The sequence below is a fragment of the Glycine max genome, chromosome 7 (genome assembly GCF_000004515.6).
Source record: "Glycine max cultivar Williams 82 chromosome 7, Glycine_max_v4.0, whole genome shotgun sequence".
In the NCBI taxonomy this organism is placed as follows: Eukaryota; Viridiplantae; Streptophyta; class Magnoliopsida; order Fabales; family Fabaceae; genus Glycine; species Glycine max.
The window spans coordinates 16,816,777-16,836,404 of record NC_038243.2 but is presented as its reverse complement, the minus strand read 5'-3'; the positions used below and the strand labels follow the sequence as shown (position 1 = coordinate 16,836,404).

At 33.6% G+C, this 19,628-nt stretch overlaps 3 protein-coding genes across 3 annotated transcripts; 1 reads left to right on the top strand and 2 right to left on the bottom strand.

Moving 5' to 3' along the window:
- Window positions 1-2,701: 2,701 nt before the first annotated feature.
- Window positions 2,702-6,427, top strand: LOC100790984 (uncharacterized). The gene is made up of 7 exons (XM_006583546.4): window positions 2,702-3,037; window positions 3,355-3,607; window positions 4,247-4,447; window positions 4,536-5,190; window positions 5,278-5,366; window positions 5,440-5,499; window positions 5,612-6,427. The coding sequence occupies exons 1-7, from the start codon at window positions 2,861-2,863 to the stop codon at window positions 5,626-5,628; spliced, it is 1,452 nt and encodes a 483-aa protein (XP_006583609.1). The 5' UTR covers window positions 2,702-2,860; the 3' UTR covers window positions 5,629-6,427.
- On the bottom strand, window positions 6,369-9,180 carry FBP (fructose-1,6-bisphosphatase). Its single transcript, NM_001251340.2, has 4 exons — window positions 8,558-9,180; window positions 7,912-8,136; window positions 6,881-7,387; window positions 6,369-6,781 (listed from the first exon to the last, which is right to left on the bottom strand). Exons 1-4 carry the CDS (start codon window positions 8,978-8,980, stop codon window positions 6,710-6,712), a joined length of 1,227 nt encoding a protein of 408 aa, NP_001238269.2. The 5' UTR covers window positions 8,981-9,180; the 3' UTR covers window positions 6,369-6,709.
- Window positions 9,181-10,971: 1,791 nt separating this feature from the next.
- LOC100815453 (laccase-7) lies at window positions 10,972-16,193 on the bottom strand. Its single transcript, XM_003529085.5, has 6 exons — window positions 15,876-16,193; window positions 15,018-15,169; window positions 13,353-13,594; window positions 13,126-13,251; window positions 11,433-12,407; window positions 10,972-11,313 (listed from the first exon to the last, which is right to left on the bottom strand). Exons 1-6 carry the CDS (start codon window positions 15,960-15,962, stop codon window positions 11,183-11,185), a joined length of 1,713 nt encoding a protein of 570 aa, XP_003529133.1. The 5' UTR covers window positions 15,963-16,193; the 3' UTR covers window positions 10,972-11,182.
- Window positions 16,194-19,628: the final 3,435 nt, after the last annotated feature.

The following is a 19,628-nucleotide window of genomic DNA, read 5'->3' as shown; positions in this document are numbered from 1 at the left end:
AAATCAAATTTTTCTTTAATTTAAAAAAAAGATTGTTTTTAGTTTTTATTTTGGGTCGACAAGAGATTTGCTCTCATTCCTACTTATCCCAGATACAATGAGAAAATCAGACTTATGAAGTTTTTTGTAAAAAAGTGATTGCATTTAGGTTGATTTTATTGTTGTTGTTGTTGTTATTATTATTATTTGAAAGATTTTGATTTTGTGATAAACTTTATAAAGTTAAAAGTAAAAAATCTAGCATAACATTCACAAAATTTACTCATACTCTATTAAAACACTACCAACCAAGTCAGGGACCCAACATGGAGTGGATATAACATTGAAAGATTATTCATTTAAGAACGTTATCTTTTTTATAAAAGACTTTAGTTTTATGGTAAAATTTGTGAATTCAAGTAAGTCAGAGACCTAACATGTCATTCACAAAATTTACTCACATGTTATTGAAACATCACCAAGCAAGTCAGAGACCCAACATGGAGTGCACAGAACATAAGCGTGTACTAAATAATGCTAATGCGGATTTGTAAAAAGAAATAAACAAATAATTGACATAGTGATAGGAAATCGAATAAATATAAGGAGAATATAAAGTGATAGAATAGAAGTGGGGAGTATACTTAGTACTTAAGGATGTGGGATGGAAACGTGGGAAAAATAAGATGCATAACGAGATATTTACAATGCATTATTAATTAAACTAACTAGTTAGGCAATGATAAAAAAATCACATTGAAAAATAAACGATAAAGACGATAAAGAAATACAATAAAATAAAAAATTATTTACTAATATGTATAATTATTTTTTTCCAAAGTCAAAGTGTTGACTTAGAGTTAGTCAACACAAACAGAGTGCTGATATGACGGACCTAGTCACCATCCTAAGTGATAGGGGTGCAAATATAAAAAAAGGGGTGTAACCATAAATTTTATTTTGTTTCGAACATAAAAAAAAAGGTTGGGTCCAAAATGAAAATGGTGCATATGTTTAGAAAAAGGTGTAAATAGTTGTGTTCATTTTATTTCATACTTCGCAGAAATGGGCTAGCTCAAAACATAAAAATGTGCATGTATGAAAAACATAGTGTGAATAGCATTTCCATCTTATTAGAGACTGCAAAAATGGGCTACACCCAAAACAAAAATAGATGTATGTATTAAAAAGGTAGTTAAACAATAATTATTTTTTTTTTACGTTTTTTTAGGGTTAGGTTGGAACTGGGTCAGAGCAACCCGACCCAAACCGCATTTAGGTATCAGGGTTGTGAAAAACCTAGATGACCTAGCCTCCAAACGACACGACAACTGAGGAACCACCATGGAGAGTGGTGCGCACTCCCCTCGGTGCCACTGGCAGGCTATGCGAGACTGCCATAGGGACAGTGGTGATGCGATGGCGGCAGAGGCGCTGCTAGAGGCATGGTGGCGCAAACAAAATAAGAATAAAGAAGAAACAGTGGTGAATGCGGAACGTGTGAAAAAAACTAAACAAAACGCAATAACAAATGAAAAAAAGGGATTCAATCTGCAAGAAACTCGCCGGCGGCCAAGGTGCCCACTAACGAGATAGCACAAAATGAAGCAATATCACGGAAAAAAGAAAGAAGATAGAAGGAAGAAATAATAGGAGAAAAGAAGGGGAGAGGGAATTGTGAGAGAATGAGAGGATATCTAGTGACCCCTCTCACTTCTCTTCCGGTGTGGCCAAATGACGCAACGTGATTGGTTGCTCTATCTTGGGTGCCTCTTGTCTCACACTTTTCTCTTTTCCTTTTATGCATTGTGCTTTTTCTTGACCTAATGGTCTCTACTTGAGAGCCCAATAAGTCATACTATATTTTTCTTTTGTTTTTTTCTTGCACGTTTGCTTTTTTTTTTTCTTCTTTCTTCTTTCCTTTCTTGTCCTTTTTCCTTTTGTTTTCTTTTTTCTTCTTCTTTCTTTTCTTTTTTATCTCTCTTTTTCCTTTTCTCTATTTTTTTTTCTTTTCTTTATTTTTTCATTTTTTTGTTTTCTTTTTTTTTACTTGAATAAAATTAGGGTCTAACAGGACACATCAAAAGTTTTTCTCTAAATATATCAATTATTACTAAAATTAATCCAAAAGTCACTTTTACACTCTCTACCCTAAAATTAAAATTAATAAAATTTTATTTAAGATCAACAATATCTCAATAAAGATTGAATAATTGACTTTAATATCAAAAATAAATGTTTAAAGAAATTGATTACAATAGTTTTATAAATAATTTTACATCTCTAAAAGCTCGACAAATAAATTTTCAATGATAAAAATATAATTATTTTAATAAAATATAATAAATATTTTTTAAAAATAATTATTTATTTTAAAACGGCCTCACTTTCAAGATTAGCTTTAGGTTTAAAAATATGTTGAGCCGGCCTTGTTTAGTCAAAATAAGTTTTTTTTTTCCTTTAAAAAATGGTAGTCTTATAAGTACCCACAAGTTTAACTGTTTAAGTATGCAAATTCTCTCCAATACTGAAAATTTACAATAAGAAAGAGAAGTACACAAAAAGGAATGACTTATAATTTTTTTCAACCATTTTATATTTTTGCATGTATTTTTCTCCTACTGGAAATTTTCACCAGAGAGAATACATACTTCAAGTTCAAAACACCTTGAGGAGGCCTCAAATTGTAAAACATTTATTATTATTATTATTAACCTCACCGAGTCCAAGGTTTTGACTTTTGACTGTGGCAGAGAACGTTTTGCTTATTACCGCCAAAACTCCTAGTTTCAGGCCCCAGTTCAAAAAAACTCGCGCGTCCTTTGCCGCACCCTTTTTAACGCAGCGCCAATTCATCTGATCTGATTTGAGTGTAACAGCAATGGCGGGGAAGCAATCCAAAGCCAGAAAGCCAGAGGTGTTCGGGAAGGGCAAGGTCACCCCTACTCAGATCGCTTTCATCGTCGACAGATACCTCTGCGACAACAACTTCTCCTCCACTCGCTCCACCTTCAGAAACGAAGCTTCTTCTCTCATCTCCCATTCACCCATTCATGAGGTATCCCTTCACCCTTTTGTTTTTGCTGCATGCTTGTGTATCTTCTTCCACACATTTTGTTTTCATCGGTTTTTATACAGATTTCATCATCTGGGTCTTTGATTCTCATCCTAAAGTTTGGATTTTTCGTCCCTCATTTTTAATTTTTTTCCCGACCCTTTTGGCTTTCTCGGCTATTGTGAAGATTTGACCATCTGGATCGTAATTTTTTTATCTTAATTTTTTAGTACTTTTGTTTTCCTCCGTTTAGTTGAAGATTTATTCATGTGGGTATTTTAGGTTTTGGGTATTGATGAAAAAATTTGGGGTTTTTTTAGGCACCAAAGACTTTGTTGACTTTGGGGGAGATGTTGGATGAGTATATCTGCTTGAAGGAGCAGAAAGTGATGTTGAATCAGGAACGGGCTGCAGTAGAACAAGAGAAGAACCGGGTTCAGATGCTGTTGCAAGGCATGCATAATGTAATGACTGCTTACAATGCTAGTGGAAACCTCCCTGCACCCGCATCTGCTGCAAAATCTGCAGTTGTAACGGTTCCTCAACCGACATTTGGTTACAAATCTCAACCAGGTACAACCTCTCCCCCTTCCCTTTTTTCCCCTTAATATATGTGCAGGTTCTATGTTTGATAATTATTCTTCTTGGAGAATTTTATAAGTTCTCTGATGCAGAAATTCCCAAGTTGACCAATTAATCAATTCTCAAATTATGTTATAAACATTAAATTAAGGCAACAAATAGTATATGCATGCTAGGAGCCTCCAATTTGGGTTTCTTACCTGGATTATGGTCCTGAAGAGTGATGGAGAATCATTGATATCTATAGTAGAGGAGAGTGAAGAACTATGATTGACTTGGTGGTGTTTCAGTATGTTTCATATACATGTTTAAGCTAGGAATGAGCATACTCGATAATATGTTGAAAAATGATTATCAACTGCCTCAAGTTCTGAAACTAAACATAATTGATTAAAACCTTTTTGCATTAAGTTGCAATTGAAGTGGAATTTGTCCCCGGGATGTGCTTGGTTAAGTAGGTGAAAAGTCAGATGGTTGAAATTTTGGAACGAAAATTAGTTTACACTTGCATGGTACAACGAAGTATGAGGTGTAAAATAAGATGTACTTCATTTTCATGCTTGATTGGAAATTGTTCCAAACTGTTCCTCCATTAGTTTGCAATTGTGATTGTCGCTGCTTTTGTATTAGGTAATCCTACTTCTGTGCAAATCAAATCGAATGCACCGCCATTGCCTCAATCTAGCAATTCAAATGTTGAGGGTGGAAACTTCTCAACACCAACGCTGAATGTCTGTGACAGAAAGAGAAAGGATACTAAAGCTGTGGATGCTCCTTCAGCTGCTAAAAAACCCCGTGGTAGATCATCCAGTAGGAAAATTGTTGTTCAAGGTATGGTTACCTCAACTTGTGCATCTGTTATAATTATTGTTTAATCTCATGAAATCATCACATACATTTGCCTTATCTCTATTTTCAGGTCAAAATGCTCTGCAACAATCTGATAAAGCTGTCAATAATACAATGGTAGCTCAGCCTTCTACCATTCAATCTTCATCAGAGAAATGCATACCCAGGGAGTCACAGGTTCAGGGATACAATGTTGCTAAATGTTTATTCAACCGGTCTACAACTTCTGTTCCAAGTAATTCGCCAGTTCCAAAGACACCTCCTAGAACAAAATCTTCTCACAGTGATACACATATATCCCCTGCTGAGGTTTCTTCAGTTGCAACTTGCAACCGTGCAGTTACACCCAGTCATTGCACTGTAATTTCCACCAAGAGAGTTATGGTCAGCCCTGCAAAACAGATGGCTTACATAGAGATGAGTCATTGTATTTCTCCTGTCAAGACAAATTCAGAGAAGGTAAGTAAGAGGGATCATGTTAGAAGCAGGTTGAACTTTGATGCTGCTGATGTGCCTGGGAGATTGGACAATCCATTGCCCAATGAGATTTCTACATCTGAGTCTGAAAAGGAATTGGACATATTTGACATTGAGTTTCCTAACTTTGATGCCTTAGGGACGGACTTCTCCTTCACAGAAATGTTAAATGATCTAGACTTTTCTTGTGAAGGCATGGATTTTTCTTGCCATCCAACACCAAGTCCTTCAATGGATAACGCTTCAGGGTATTGTTTCTGTTTTCTGCCGCAAGTCCTACTTTGTTATTGATCCAACTCTTGTATTTGAAAATAATATTTTCCACTATTTAACAGCTCATCTCATGAATGCAATGGTAATCATGCTACGCCTGAATTATCAACTGTGGCAGAAGTTCTATGTGAGAAAGACATGAAAATACTAGGTAATGAAACCTATTTTGTATCTTAGTTTTGTAGGCTAAACCATAATATACTGAGAAGCTTTCATTTTTGCAGGCCCTGATTGTATGACTGCAATGAAATCTGTCACAAAAAACATAACAGTTATAAGCCCTGGTAAATTTATTTTTTCAATTATTCTGTAATTTTTTTTCAAAAAAAGTCTTCATTCGTATAAATTTTCTTTGTTGATCAAACAGTATTAATTTGTGCTATAATATGCCAACAGAGAAAAACCGCCAGTAGTCTGTGGATTGGGAAAATTGTACATAAATGACAATTTGAAGAATGACTCAGCCTGACTTATTAACGTGAGCTCACTGCAGGAGATGTTTATATCTATTGTTCCAAAGAATTGCTCTCTGCTGTTGCACTGAATTTAGAATGATAACCTGCTATTCATTTATACCTTACAAGCTTAGCCTATTTGGTCAAGCTTAAAAAATGATTGTAGATAGCTTCCTCCCTTGTTTTGGTTTATTGTAAGGATTAATCTTAGTTGGGTTACATTTTGATGGCAATTATGGTTAACAGCCTTGTAATGAAGTCTAAGTCATTTAAGCAATTTCTGGATCTATGTGGTGACAGTTAAACTTTCAATGGAAGAGGCAAGGGAAAGACTAGACATGCTGGGATTTAAATTTTTTCAAGAATCTTAAATGGATATGGTGATTATTTTACTTTAAAACATCCAAGTTTTGTATTTGTTAACAGTTTGCGGGAAAACAAGATACCAATTGGTAAATGATATATTTAGTCATTGGTCCTGATTAGTTTAAATATTGTCTCTTCGACCCTAATCAGTCAGCACTTGCTTTAATTTAGTTGTAGTGCTAATACATCGGTGCATAAATTTCAAGTTTCATCTGGTAATATCTGATAAGCTCAAATCTAAATTCATGTCAAATGTCTTACAGTAAAAAATTTCCCAGAGTTTGATTGCGTTAAATACTTAAGTCCTCCAGAAGTTCTCATCGAAAGTAATAGGTAGTAACAGTCATTTAGTTAACATCTAGAACCATTTCACATGATTTGGTATCAGTGAGAAAGAAGGGTTTGAAATTTACTGACATGATTGCTTCTCTTGGCAGAAATATTGCCAGAATGAACAAAATTATATCCAATTTGAAACATGTTCAAAGTTATACAAAATTCTTGTTCAAACTGATATGAAGATTGTTGGCATCACTTTTTTCTTTGCACAAAAGGACGGAGGGGGAGGGGGGTATAAAAAGAATTCTTCCTTAAAACCTGATTGTATTGCTTTGGAAGTTTTGATTGGGCATAGTTTTCATACACAAGTAAACCTCTTGCATTAGCTTATCGTTTAAGCCAAGTACTTTTCCACCTTCTCTACCTCTTCAACGCTCCCAATGTACAGTGGCACACGTTGATGAATCTGTCCATAAAGGTTAAGGAATGAATAAAACTATCCATTATAACATTCATCCTTAACTTCTAAAGCATTTAGAGACATACAAGGTCCATCTATACATACCTCTGTTGGTTGAATGTCGAGTATTCTTTGATGGCCATCTGACCCTTTTCCACCAGCTTGTTCTACAATGAAGCTCATAGGAGCACATTCATACAGGAGCCTTAGTTTCCCATTCTTGCTTTTCTTGTCCCTGGGGTACCCGTAAATGCCACCATATAGCAGTGTCCTGTGGAAATCTCCTACCAAGCTACCAATGTACCTTGCAGAATAAGGCTTGCCGCTTGGACCTGGGTCCTTGAGATCATCAATATATTTCTTTAGCTTCTCATCCCACAACTGATAATTACCTTCATTGAATGCATAGATTTTGCCTGCTCTAGGTATCTGGAGGTTTTCCTGAGTCAAAACGAATTCGCCATACATCGGGTCCAATGTAAACACAAACACTCCATTTCCAAGTGTGAGAACAAAGATTATTGAGCTAGAATACATGCAGTAACCAGCTGCAAGAAGGTTGCTTCCAGGTTGGCACACGTTCACAATACATCTTTGTTCTGTTGTGTCAAGCTGCAAATTAGCATATGCATAACATTAAGCGCTGAATTTCACTAACAATCTGTTTTTGCAATTTTTTTTTTCAACTCTTCCTTTTTAAGATAGTGTATAAGGGGGAGGGTGGAGATAATATTTTACAAGTCTGAATTAGTGTTATGAACCACTAGTAAGAATTCAATTCAATATCTTTATGTTGACATGCTTGATTTTACTAGTTGAGTCAACCTTCAATATATTTTTTTTCAGTAACTTTCTGATTACATTATCTTAGCATCTTACAGAGATTAAAATGAAAATTAGAAGAATGGCAATTTACTTTTATCTAAAGTAAGATGTATATATTCTACTTGATTCACAGCCATTTTTTTTCTTAAACCTTATTAGTCACATTTTTAAACCAAGATTTTCAGTTTTCTTTTAGTCAAACCTAATTATCCTCCTTACCTTTGAAACTAGATTTTCTAGGCTCATTTTATTTGAGCCGTTGTCAATCCTTTGATTAACTGAAATGAAATAATAAACCATGGAAGACTTACGGTGGGGTCATCATCAATGTCAGCAAGACACTCATCATTGGGGCTGTATATCCCAAAAATGGACCCAGTTGACACTGCAGCATCAATATTGGATGACCCATCAAGTGGGTCAAACACCACAATGTAGTTTCCAGAATAACTCTCTTCTACTGCCACTGGCACATCTTCCTCCTCTGATGCTATTATCCCTGTCCTCCCACTTGACCTCAAGCAGTTTGAGAAAACCTGATAAATGCAAAAACAATACCTTGCTTGTCAACCATAGTTACCTAATTAAGCCTTCACATTCAACAGCCCATAAATTTGTTTACAAACTTTGACAAACAATCCCTTGTAATCTAGTTCTTCAAGATACATCATACATGTTTTCATAATTTTAACTTGGGCAAAAACAAAAATTAATTGCTCACTGAATTGAACCAACTACATATATATATAATTCTAGAAAAAAAACCATGGAATATTGTAATTGCAACACTTTTGGTTGTGGGTCAGACACCACGCCACCAGGAGTGTCCTCCAACCCACTGAGTTAGAGATTGTTGTTTTCCTTAACGATCATATCACGACCAATCACGAATCATGAACTGATCATCTGCAAACCACGATCTATAAACATGTAAAGTACAACAATTGCAACACTGACCTCATTTGAAACAACATCAAGCTTTTTCTGGTCTTCCCCTTGAACATTGACAGCACCTTGAACCCCAGTGAGGTTGGAAATGTTAGCTCTTTGCACCAAAGAAGCAATCTGTTTGCATGCCATGGAAATGCTAGACAGCACAATAGTGAGTTCTGCATCAATCACCCCAGCTTGCTCCTGCTTCAGCAACCAGCTAGTGAGTGTTTGAAGCTCATATCCACTTCTCTTCTTTGTCCCAGTGGTTGCTGCTTCCCCCACAGCCATGCACCTAACTCCAGAACCCCCCACATGCCTTCTCCTGCCACTTGATAGCACTTGTTTAGTGTCAAAGACACATAGTTGGAAGGGGCATAGACGTGAAGGGGAACAAGGCTTTGAGAAAATCAACTGGGTGGATGCTGTTGCTGCTGCCATTGCAACCATGGTTGTTGCAAAAAGTTTACCTTTTTGGTTTGTTGATTTTGGCAGTGTGGTATGGTGCTAGTGGTGGTTACATGGATTGTGTTCTAAGGCACTGAGAGCAAAGAGATTGAGAGGCAGGGAATGGTTTGTGATACTGTTGGTCCCACACTTATCTTCTTCGTATAGTTTTCCTTTTTGTGACTGTGATTACTTGCTGATTCGAATTGCAGTGCCACGAGGGATATACTTGTATTGTTGTTGCTCGTGTGGCCTGAACGAATCCAAATGTGGATTTTGCGGCTAAGGTTGGGACTTGGGAAGGGTTTTAACCAAATTATATATTTTTAAATAATTTATTAAAATGTTGTAAAATATACTATTTATTAAAAATAAGGTAATTTTTACTAATTGGGATATTAACATGGTGGCAATTTCATTAGATGAAGTGCACCCTGTTATTTAAAAATTGAAATTGCAAGCATGTGTCTCGTAAGCCAAACATTGGGGCTTGGACCCGGGATCCGCATCACTCGCAGTCCGCAATGTTTGAGTTTTAATTTTTTGAGCCTATTTAAATTGTGGAATTTTTTAACTCAATCAATTTATTGAGCCTATTTAAATTGGGGTAAATGGACTTGATTGTGGGTTCTGTGGACAGCCTTCAGGCTTTTTATATGTCTTAATTAAAAATGTATTTTTTTTGGTTTGATAAAAGTAAAATGAAAAATAGAAATTAGACTAATAAAATAAAGTAATCATTGTCATTTTACATGAAATTAGATACATTTCAAAATCTTAAACTTTTATTTAACCGGTTTTGATCCTTAAGCTATTATTTGTTTAGTTTTTGATTTCTGCCATTAAGTCTATCCGTTAAATAATGATATGACGGGTAATTTGTGACATTTTAATTTTTTTTAGTTATTTTATCGTTTATAATAACAAATCCTTGGATCAAAGTTTAAAATTGGTTTTGGATTTATTGTTCCGCATTGGTCAAGCCCGTCTTGGGTTAGATAGTCTGGATACGTGATGGGTTGTTGCTTCCAGCACTTTCAAGTTGCTTCTTCTGCATGGATCACGTGATTTAATCAGTTCATATTTGGTGACATTTTTTTAATGTTGTTAAAAGATTTTAATAATATTTTATTAAATGTTAAGACAAAAAAATATTGTTAAAAATTATATGTGTGGTAGTGTGGGATAGAGTCATTTTCAAAATTCAATTGAGAATTTCTTTCTAAAGTAAAATAAAATCAAAATGTGGCTAACAAAAACTGGAAAATTACTGTTTTTATTTTATTTTATCAAAGTAATACTTTTATGCTGATGATAATAAAACAATATGATTTCTAATAATATCCCGATTCTTACCCAATATAAATTATGAGTCTAATTTAACTCTACAAAATTAACTTATAAGATAAAAGTTATCTTTCACATACATTTTAATATTTTGGACATATCTCTAATGTGAGATTTTTAACACAATTTTGTTGCAAACTTGACATTAAACATAAAATTTATAGAATTGAAAATCTACAAGTGACTGGATAATAACCCAAGAGTACACCATACAACTAATCACACTTACTAGAATAACTTTTAATATCATTTTAGAATGAGTTACTATGAATATTACACTAACGGTTTGTAAAATGATATTGGTTCCATATCATTTATATAATATATTTTGGTTAATGTAAGATATCGAACACACCTCCTTTAGGCTAAAAATTAGTCTATGTGAAAACCTTACAAATTTTTTAAGAATTGAATTAGATTTAAGTATCGTATGTCGATCACATTTTAAGATGCGCAATTGAAGCGTATATTATAGACAAGTATTATTGGTTACAAAATAGTTTAAGCTCATATATATATATATATCCATCTTTTTTATTTCTCCAAAATATGAAGAATACACTTTCACCAGATGAAATATTTATTATTAAAATAAAAACAAATAGTATAATGAAAAGGAGGAGAGTTGGCCGGTGGACACGGGAGAGTGCGCTTAGTAAGCTCCTTTTATTAATTATAGCAAGAATTTACAGATAATTCTGGTTTACTTATCTTGCTTGATGTTGTGTTTAAGTGAAACTATTATTAATTTATTGCTTGAAATTTTAAAAAATGGCTTACTAAATACACTGAAAAAGAAGAGGGGAAATCAATATTGACATGTGATTTTGTGATTGCATTCTCCAGGAAAATATATAGCTAACATTTAGGTAGATCAGCAGGTGGTGGAGGGAGAGAAGTTGAAGGAGTTGGTCCATTCTCAACCTCGAAAACCATGTCTAGTCCCCATAACTGATGATCATCCACATGGCAATGCACAAACCACATCCCTATAAATTTTTTTGAAGATATTAGTGTACCATGTATCTCAATCAAATTCTAAGATTAGAAAATTAAATATCTAACTAATGTTAAAAAATAATGAAGATATTTTGATCACGAATTTTACCTGGATTGTTAGCTTTGAATCTTATAACAGCCCATCCTCCAGCTGGCACAGCAATCGTGTTGCGAAATATTGGATTCACCAAATTAAACTTGTATTTATCTTTGGTGTAATTGAAATTCCCAAAATCTTGAGCCAAAACATGGAAACTAAACCCATGAAGGTGCATGGGGTGGCTTTGCGCATTCATAATTTGTGTATTTTGAAACACAACCTCCACGGTCGAATTGAACTTGAGTTTCTTCACCTTGTTCGATTTTGGCGGCGTAAACAAATACTTCGTATCCAAAGCAATTTTAGGGTTTGTGAAATCAAATATGATTGGAGGCTTGTCAGGGAAATCAGTAGTATACACACCACTCACATTATAAAACGATGCTTCCAACATAGAGTACCCTTTTCCAACGGGGTGCACAAATGATTCATTGTTCATGCTTGCGGAGAATTTCTGTCCAAATACACCTTGACACGTGCCATTCTTGGGACACCTTTCTAGGTTAATGTTAATGGTGATGAACATGTGCTGGTCCACCTCAAGTGGGACCGGGGCCCAATGTGGGGCCCCCACCAAGCTCGTGATGTTGCTAAAAAATTTGTGAGCAATTGGTGTGGCGTTGAAGGGTGGAAGTAGTGGCACAATGGGCTTCGAGTCTTTTAATGATGTCGTGTAGCCTTCGTAAGCGACAATGCCGCGAGTTGTCGTGGTGTCGAATAGGGCTTCTGGCTGGCCCACAACGTAAGGAGAGGCTGCCATGTAATATGAGCCTATGGGTTGGTCGGCTTTGAAGAGCACGTCAGCAGTTTGGCCAGGGGCGATGGTGATGATGTCGGTCACATAGGGTTCGATGTAGGAAGCGTCCATGGCAACAACTGTGAAGCTGTGGTTGGCTATCTTGACGAAAAGGTTGTTATTGAATGCAGCGTTGATCATTCTTAGCAAGTAGGTCTTCCCTGGCTTTACCTTTAGCTTGAACATCTCTGAATTGTATTAAAAATTTAATCAGGCACATGTAATATATTATTAAAAAGATCGATCATGCACATCCAAAGATAGATGGACCAGTTTGAATGAGTTTAGATGTTAGACGTCAATGTTTCAAATTGATGCTCACTACCGTAATTATAACTAATATAATAAGGTTTTGAAAAAGAACTCAACCATAACTAGTGTTATTTTTATTTGTAAATTAATGAAACTTATATATATGTAATATAGAAATTGGTTGAAATCATAAAAATAGTGTCCATGAACCATTTAATAATTTTTTATAAATGCAGTCTTATTAATTGTCTCGAATTTTCAACAATATTAGGATTGCAATAACAATTGTACAATTTAAAATCTAAGACTGTATTACAATTATAGTTGAACTCACATGGGTTAGTTGCATTTGCGTGCAGCTACATATATATAGTTAATTGCAATTATAAAAATTGTACATAAATACGGCCGCCATTATAATAAAATGCAATAACTTGAAACATGGTCCACTATTAGTCATAAAGGGATAAGCATAACAAAACCATGATTTCAAATTTTGAAGCTATGAGTTCAACACATGTTTGCATTTGAATTTAAGTGGTCAACTTTAGATATTCTAAAATTAATGGAATCACAAATGAAAAGTAGTTAATTTGTAAGAGTATATTTATGCGTTAGTATATACTATATTAGAAGGTAAAAATAGGAACATACGATTTCTAGAGCAATTGTAGAGATCACCAGGCAAACCATTGATGGTGTAGGCAGCAGATGGCCTTACATCCCCGAGAAGGAGTACTTGCTGATAAATATCCACAATATTACCGTCATACCAATCACCTATATTTTAATTAAAAAATACAAAAAATCATTTTCTTGTCATGGAATTTATTTTCATGTAATTACAAATTTTATAATTATATTCAAAGATTTGCACTTACCTAATATTATTGGTACTTGTTTGTGGGGTTTGGGAAAAGGAAACAGACCCGAACGAGGGTGAATGATGAAAGCACCATGAACCGTGGCACGTAAAACTCCTGAGTGAGCATGCCACCACAATGTACCTTCTTGTTGTATAACATTGAATTTATAGGTATAACTATTTTGAGGACGAATATTGCATTGGGTTATATATTCAGGACCATCTGCCCATGCACTAAAGAGCTGAAATACTCCATGCCTACATATATTTACGTTCATCAATTATATGGCTAATGAGAGAAAATTGAGTTTCGTACCACATAGAAGAAAATTGAACAACGTAACCTTCAATGCTAGCTAATACTTATGTAAGCTGTCGGTTAATTATGTAGTTACCCTTGAGTACAACTAACTTTTGATGAATTATACAATTTATCTGAAGTAATAATAATAAGAAAACATGTTGCTTTGACCAATAAATAATTACGAAATTAGGTAATTGGAAAAATTTTGTTAACAGCTAAGCTGCTAAGAAATATATGTCTTTGAACTCTCCGCCCATCTTTCTTGAAGCCTTATGGGACCGCTTTTGACTTTTCAACATCTCTAGCTAAACACATCTTCTAAACAAATAAGAATAAGAATAATTATATTTAAACACCTTTTAATTAGAAATAGTCTGTTAATATATATTATTTATCTCCATCTTTCTTTCAAATCATATCATTTACAATATTTATATTTTTTTCTTCACAAAAAAATACTAACAACACACTCTTTATTTTTATTTGTTGAAATTGATTAAATATAACAAATTTCAATGAGTCTAACTTTCTGTTTAATGAATCTCTCAATTTTATAATTTTAACAATTTTTAACCAAAAGAATATGTGTTAAAAATTGTGGTAGAAAATGCATAGCTAATACTCCTCTTTTCTCTATTATTTCTTTATATCATTAGGTGTCAAATAACATAAAATATTCACAAATAATTTTGGTAATAATTAAAAAGTTAATCCAAAGCTTAGTCACTCAATAAAATTAATAAAAGAAACAAACGGTGAGATGAAATAAAAATCTGCAAGGCTGAAAAAAAATATTGAAAATGGACAATTATTCAATGCTTAATATTATTGAAAACGACGTTCAGGCGACCGGGAAGCAGCAAAGAAATACCATAGTCATTTCACTCAGACTCAAATTATTGAAATTAGAATGGTGCCATCGGAACATCAGTACCAGACCAAGGTACCTTTAGGCAAGAAACTCAAAAATTATTTTTCTTTTTCTACGAGCAAATCTTTTGCTTCAACTACAATGATTAAGGGTATAATCGTCTAAAATTTTCTGATAAGAAATTAACCTCTAGCTCCAAGAATCAGCTTACCACATTAAAGATATAAACATTATCATATTTATCTTTGTACGTGGAAAAATAAAGTAATAATATATAAAATAATTATATTGATCATTTTGTATATTTATAGGATTAACTTGGTGACAAAAATCTCTTAATAGTGTCTCTAATTTTTGAAAGGACTAAAAGGTTTATTCTCATTTTATTATTTCAAGTTTACGAAAATTAATCATCTCTCCCATCAAGGATTGACTGAACTATTGATTCACGGCGCAAACGGAATAGGAGAGGAAAAAATTGATTGAAATTATCCAAAAATGTTTACCAATGAATAGTGATATTGTAGGGTGACTTGTTGATTACGTGAACAACCACAGCGTCCCCTTCTCGGACATCTATCCTTGGTCCAGGGTAAAGTCCATTCACTGTGACAATCACTCGCTCTTTGCACAAGCGTGTGACAGCCTTGTTTTGAACCTGCAGCACATGAAATTTCAACAAATTATTAATTGACATTGATCAGTATTAAATTATAAGTAGTGTGCAGAAATCAGAAACATGTTTAATTTTATATTAGTTTCTTACTAGCTAGTATGTGTTACAGCATACAGTGTGCATGAGAAAGGGTCGACATTAATATCTTATTGCAAGTGGTTAAGGTAGGTGACCTGGGGAGTAGTTGAGTGATGAGTTGGGTAAGGATTAATAAGCTCATATACTGAGTTATAAAAAAAAATAGTTATATAGAAGTCATACGTACTGATTACAAAATAATAAATTCATGTCTGTGTAAGGATGACCTATCAATAACAAATTAAAAAATAACTATGATTGTTTAACATTCTAAATTTTCAAACACCTAATTAACTAATTTTTTATTTTTCTTAATTTATTATATCATATAATATTACCTATTATATCTATATTTTTAGTATTTTTTTACTTTTTTTTTCTCGGTTTCTAGTAGCGCAACAATTGGTAAAAAGAAATTTATATACTTCAAAATGACCGATTGTACATATAAATTATACCAAAAATTTAAGATGGAATTTTTCAACCTCAACTTTACTTGAGGTAAGTTAGACAATTTCGTTTGAAGAAAGAAACAGAGAAAGAAAGAAAGATTAAACAACAAACACAACCCACAACTAGTAGAGTAAAGAAGTAAAGTATTAGCCATTACAATGAAAGTGTGTTCTACTGTAGCAGCAGAAGCCATGGAAATTAGAAGAGAAAAAGCCCATGCAAACCAGAACACAGAAAGCTTCATGTTGATGAAGTGGCGAATCCAAAGAAATAGTAGGATAGAAGCTTTTCTCTGAATTATCAACCTATATGACTCTATAAAGCTTCAGTGAGAAAGTGTGAAGGTGCACCTAGATGGTTATGTTATTCAATGAACTGTTGAATTTGTTTTCCTGCACACCACCACAACAAGGACTCCACACATGTAGAGACTTGTTTCTGTGTGCTTATTTTCCATGCAAGGTTATGGGTCGTATTATATATATATATATATATATGGAGTCAGTGGTGTTTATTGTTTCTACGATTTTAGGTTTATATATATATATATATATATATATATATCTTCGTTGAAAATTCAGTTGTTAAATTGGTGTTGCATCGATCACACTTTGCCAGCAAGTCAAGTTAATAAAAAAATGAACGTTTGATCAGCTAGACAATATCATTCTTACAAAGAGCATATGAAGTCAAAAATATGATATTAAAAGTTGGAATCGAGTTAGGAAGCCGTCAATTAGCATCTCTATCATGAAACTGATATTATTAAAAAAAGCAATAAAATTAAAGATTGACTATACACTCCTTCAAGTGTTAAAGGCTCATATTTATTTCTTAATCATCTCATTCCCCTACCATGTACTCTAGTACAAGAAATGTGCCTTGTACTGTTCAAACATCAGCCCCAACACTAATGGCTAATGCTATATTAACGCAAAGGTCAATTTTTTTCCTAAATTTAAAGAAAAAAACTAATATTTTGCCGTTGGCGTGAACTATCGCTAATTTCAAATTAGAATCACCGTTGCGTTGGTCAAAGCTAATAGTATCGATAGCATTCATCTGTCCAACGCTACCTAACAAATAATGACTAATGAGATATTAATACATTTATTTTAATTTATCATGTAATAAATAATTTAATCTTGGAAAATTAAATATTGAAATTAAGAGAAACGATCAAAATATTTTAATAAAATTGTTCCCTAAAATGTTAATTCTTTTAGAATATTTGTTATTTTGATTTATGTGAAAAAAATCTTAAACATCAATCTTATAAGATGGAGGTAGTACTTAGCACTAGCCACTATTACAAAATATATATTCAACATCATCAATTTAACATAGGTTACAAGAAAAATCAATGTTAAATTATTTGTTGTGTCATTTTTGTAAATAAATGAATTTTTTAAACATTGACTTTAAAAAAATCGATGTTACTAATAGAAAATTAACATCGATTTTTAAAAAATTAATGTTACGAACAGAGACTGAACACCAATTTTCAAGAAACTGATGTTACTAGTACAATGTCAACATCGGTTTTTGAAAATTGATGTTGTGGAATGCGTTGTTAACATCATTTTTTTTAAAATAAAACTCACATTGTTGGGTCTCTTATAATAATAACTTTGGCATGCCTTACATCGTCTCGAGTTCAATTTGAAACCCTCGCCTAGTCTCTCAAACAAACCCCTACCCTTCTGTTTGGCCCTCTCTCATTGCCACTGCACCACCATGGGCACCACCATTGCCACCAAAATTTCCCAAACAAACCCCAAACTTGCATGCATAACTACTTCGCCATCGAAATGATGATGATGACGTTGATTCTGGTCCTGAACAAACGATGTGTGTTTGGACTTTGGTATTGCATTTTGTGCCTCACAATCTACGCTACGGTTTGCAGCCCAGCCAGATTCAACTAGGAAGCTTGTGAAAGGTTCTACAAGAACATACCCAATGGCTCGTTGCTTGAATCCAACAAAACCTTGGCCAAGATGTTCGATCGCGTTCTTGAGAAGGACTTCTTCGAGAATGACCAACTTAAAGGTTTTATTTTTCACATTTTCTATCTGGTTCTTTAAAAATATATATACTTTTGTGTAGTATAGTGCTTTGTAATCTATCTAGTATATATATATATATATATATATATATATATATATATATATATTATATTGTAGTGGTGTGTCAAATTGAAATTAGATGCCCATGCTAGAACTTTTGATGGACTTGTGAAATTGGATTGTGAATGGTTGCTCACATGTAACTGTAATGGCTATGAAGTTTATGACGTTATTAATGTATAGCTTCAAAATGTTTTCTTTCTCAAGATTATTCTTTTCTATTAAACATTTGCAATATTGCAAAAAACACATTTAACGACGATTTTCTAAGACATTCAAAGATGATTTTGAACTGTCTTTGAAGTCAACGTCATGGAAAATCAAGACTTTTGACAACAGTTCTTAAAAAATTATCTTAGAAAAATTATCATTCTAAGACAGTTTTTCAACAAATAAATGTCTTAGAATGATACCCTACTAAGATGGTTTTATGTTGAAAAATGTCTATGGATCCTCTTTTTTTTTTATAAAAAAATGAGGATTCTAAGGCGGTTTTTTAAAAATCATTTTAGAATTCTTATTATTTTTATATAAAAAATAAAAAAAATTGACAATTTTAAAACGTTTTCAAATAACAGCCTTAGAATGTTATTTTAAAAAAAATTAAAATTCTAATAAAATAATAAAAAAATGAAAATTCTAATAATATAATAGAAAAGGTTAATAACAAAGTTGTTATCTTATTAATTATTAACCCCAGTGGCCTAGTTTGAAGGACTTAAATGAGAAACATTTGTTCACCAGGTTGGGCCAACAATATAAACATAGTGACTTCTTATGTATTACATAGTTCCCTTCATTCACCATCAAGAACAAAATAAGCAAGAAGAGGGATACTTGTAAGGGACTTCACCAAGAACTTGAGCATCCCACCCTTGTTTCACAAGATTCCAATCATTTTGCATATTGTTTAGAAAACAGTGAATCATAAATAGAAATACACACAAAAATAAAAACATTTCAAACTTATAAAGCATTTTTTTTATTTCAACCTTCCTAAGCAATTTTCTGAGAATTGTTATGGAAGGCTCCTGCAAAGTAACATAAATAGATCACTTACCAATGCACAATGGCCAAAATAAAATCAAGCTCATAAAACCAAGATATGAATACTCGGGTGAGAAAATCAAAGAGAGAGAGTTTCAATAGTCTATGCAATTTATCTTACATAATGAACTCTAAATGGAGTTTTCATATATTTATTCATGTATTCATGGTCCAACATTCTGTAGGAAGTAAACATAACACTCCATGGTTTACATCAACTTCAAAAAATTAAAATTTAAAAAGGAAAAGAGAAAAGAGGAAGACCTTCTTTGTCGATAACTCATAGTTAATGAGAAGATGAGTGTTCAAAGGAAATTCTCCAGAAGCAAAGAGAGGAAGGCAAGCATCAGTTACAAATATCATATGAGATCGCTCATCCTCATTTGGTGCTCCACCGTTAGTCGCCTAGTACCATCGTGATGTCACCTGTTAGAATTTCTCTAAGATAAATGCGCGTTCATCTTCGCCAAAGTCACTATAGTGACACACGAAAAACGGAAACGGAGGAAACAAGAGCGAATTAGGAAAATAATATAGAGTGTGGAAATTACAAGGAAGAAAATGAGTTTAAGAGAGACTAGAGTAGAGGACGAAAGAAAGGGGAGAGCGGAGAGAAAGGAGCATAAAGAGTCAAGGTCGTCGCACGTGCTATGGCAGACCACGATGGGCAAGCATGGGTGTTGAGCCACCAGATCCACCAATTTAATCACCGCAAGGTTCTGCTCATCTTCGTC

Coding starts and splice junctions, on each gene's coding strand:
- LOC100790984 (XM_006583546.4), top strand. CDS start 2,861: ATGGCGGGGAAGCAATCCAAAGCCAGAAAGCCAGAGGTGTTCGGGAAG. Junction 3,038..3,354: donor CCCATTCACCCATTCATGAG/GTATCCCTTCAC, acceptor GGGTTTTTTTAG/GCACCAAAGACTTTGTTGAC. Junction 3,608..4,246: donor TGGTTACAAATCTCAACCAG/GTACAACCTCTC, acceptor CTTTTGTATTAG/GTAATCCTACTTCTGTGCAA.
- FBP (NM_001251340.2), bottom strand. CDS start 8,980: ATGGTTGCAATGGCAGCAGCAACAGCATCCACCCAGTTGATTTTCTCA. Junction 8,137..8,557: donor TTGATGTTGTTTCAAATGAG/GTCAGTGTTGCA, acceptor TGCATTTATCAG/GTTTTCTCAAACTGCTTGAG. Junction 7,388..7,911: donor ACATTGATGATGACCCCACC/GTAAGTCTTCCA, acceptor GCTAATTTGCAG/CTTGACACAACAGAACAAAG.
- LOC100815453 (XM_003529085.5), bottom strand. CDS start 15,962: ATGAAGCTTTCTGTGTTCTGGTTTGCATGGGCTTTTTCTCTTCTAATT. Junction 13,595..15,017: donor TACAATATCACTATTCATTG/GTAAACATTTTT, acceptor AAATATATGTAG/GCATGGAGTATTTCAGCTCT. Junction 13,252..13,352: donor ACAAGTACCAATAATATTAG/GTAAGTGCAAAT, acceptor ATTAAAATATAG/GTGATTGGTATGACGGTAAT.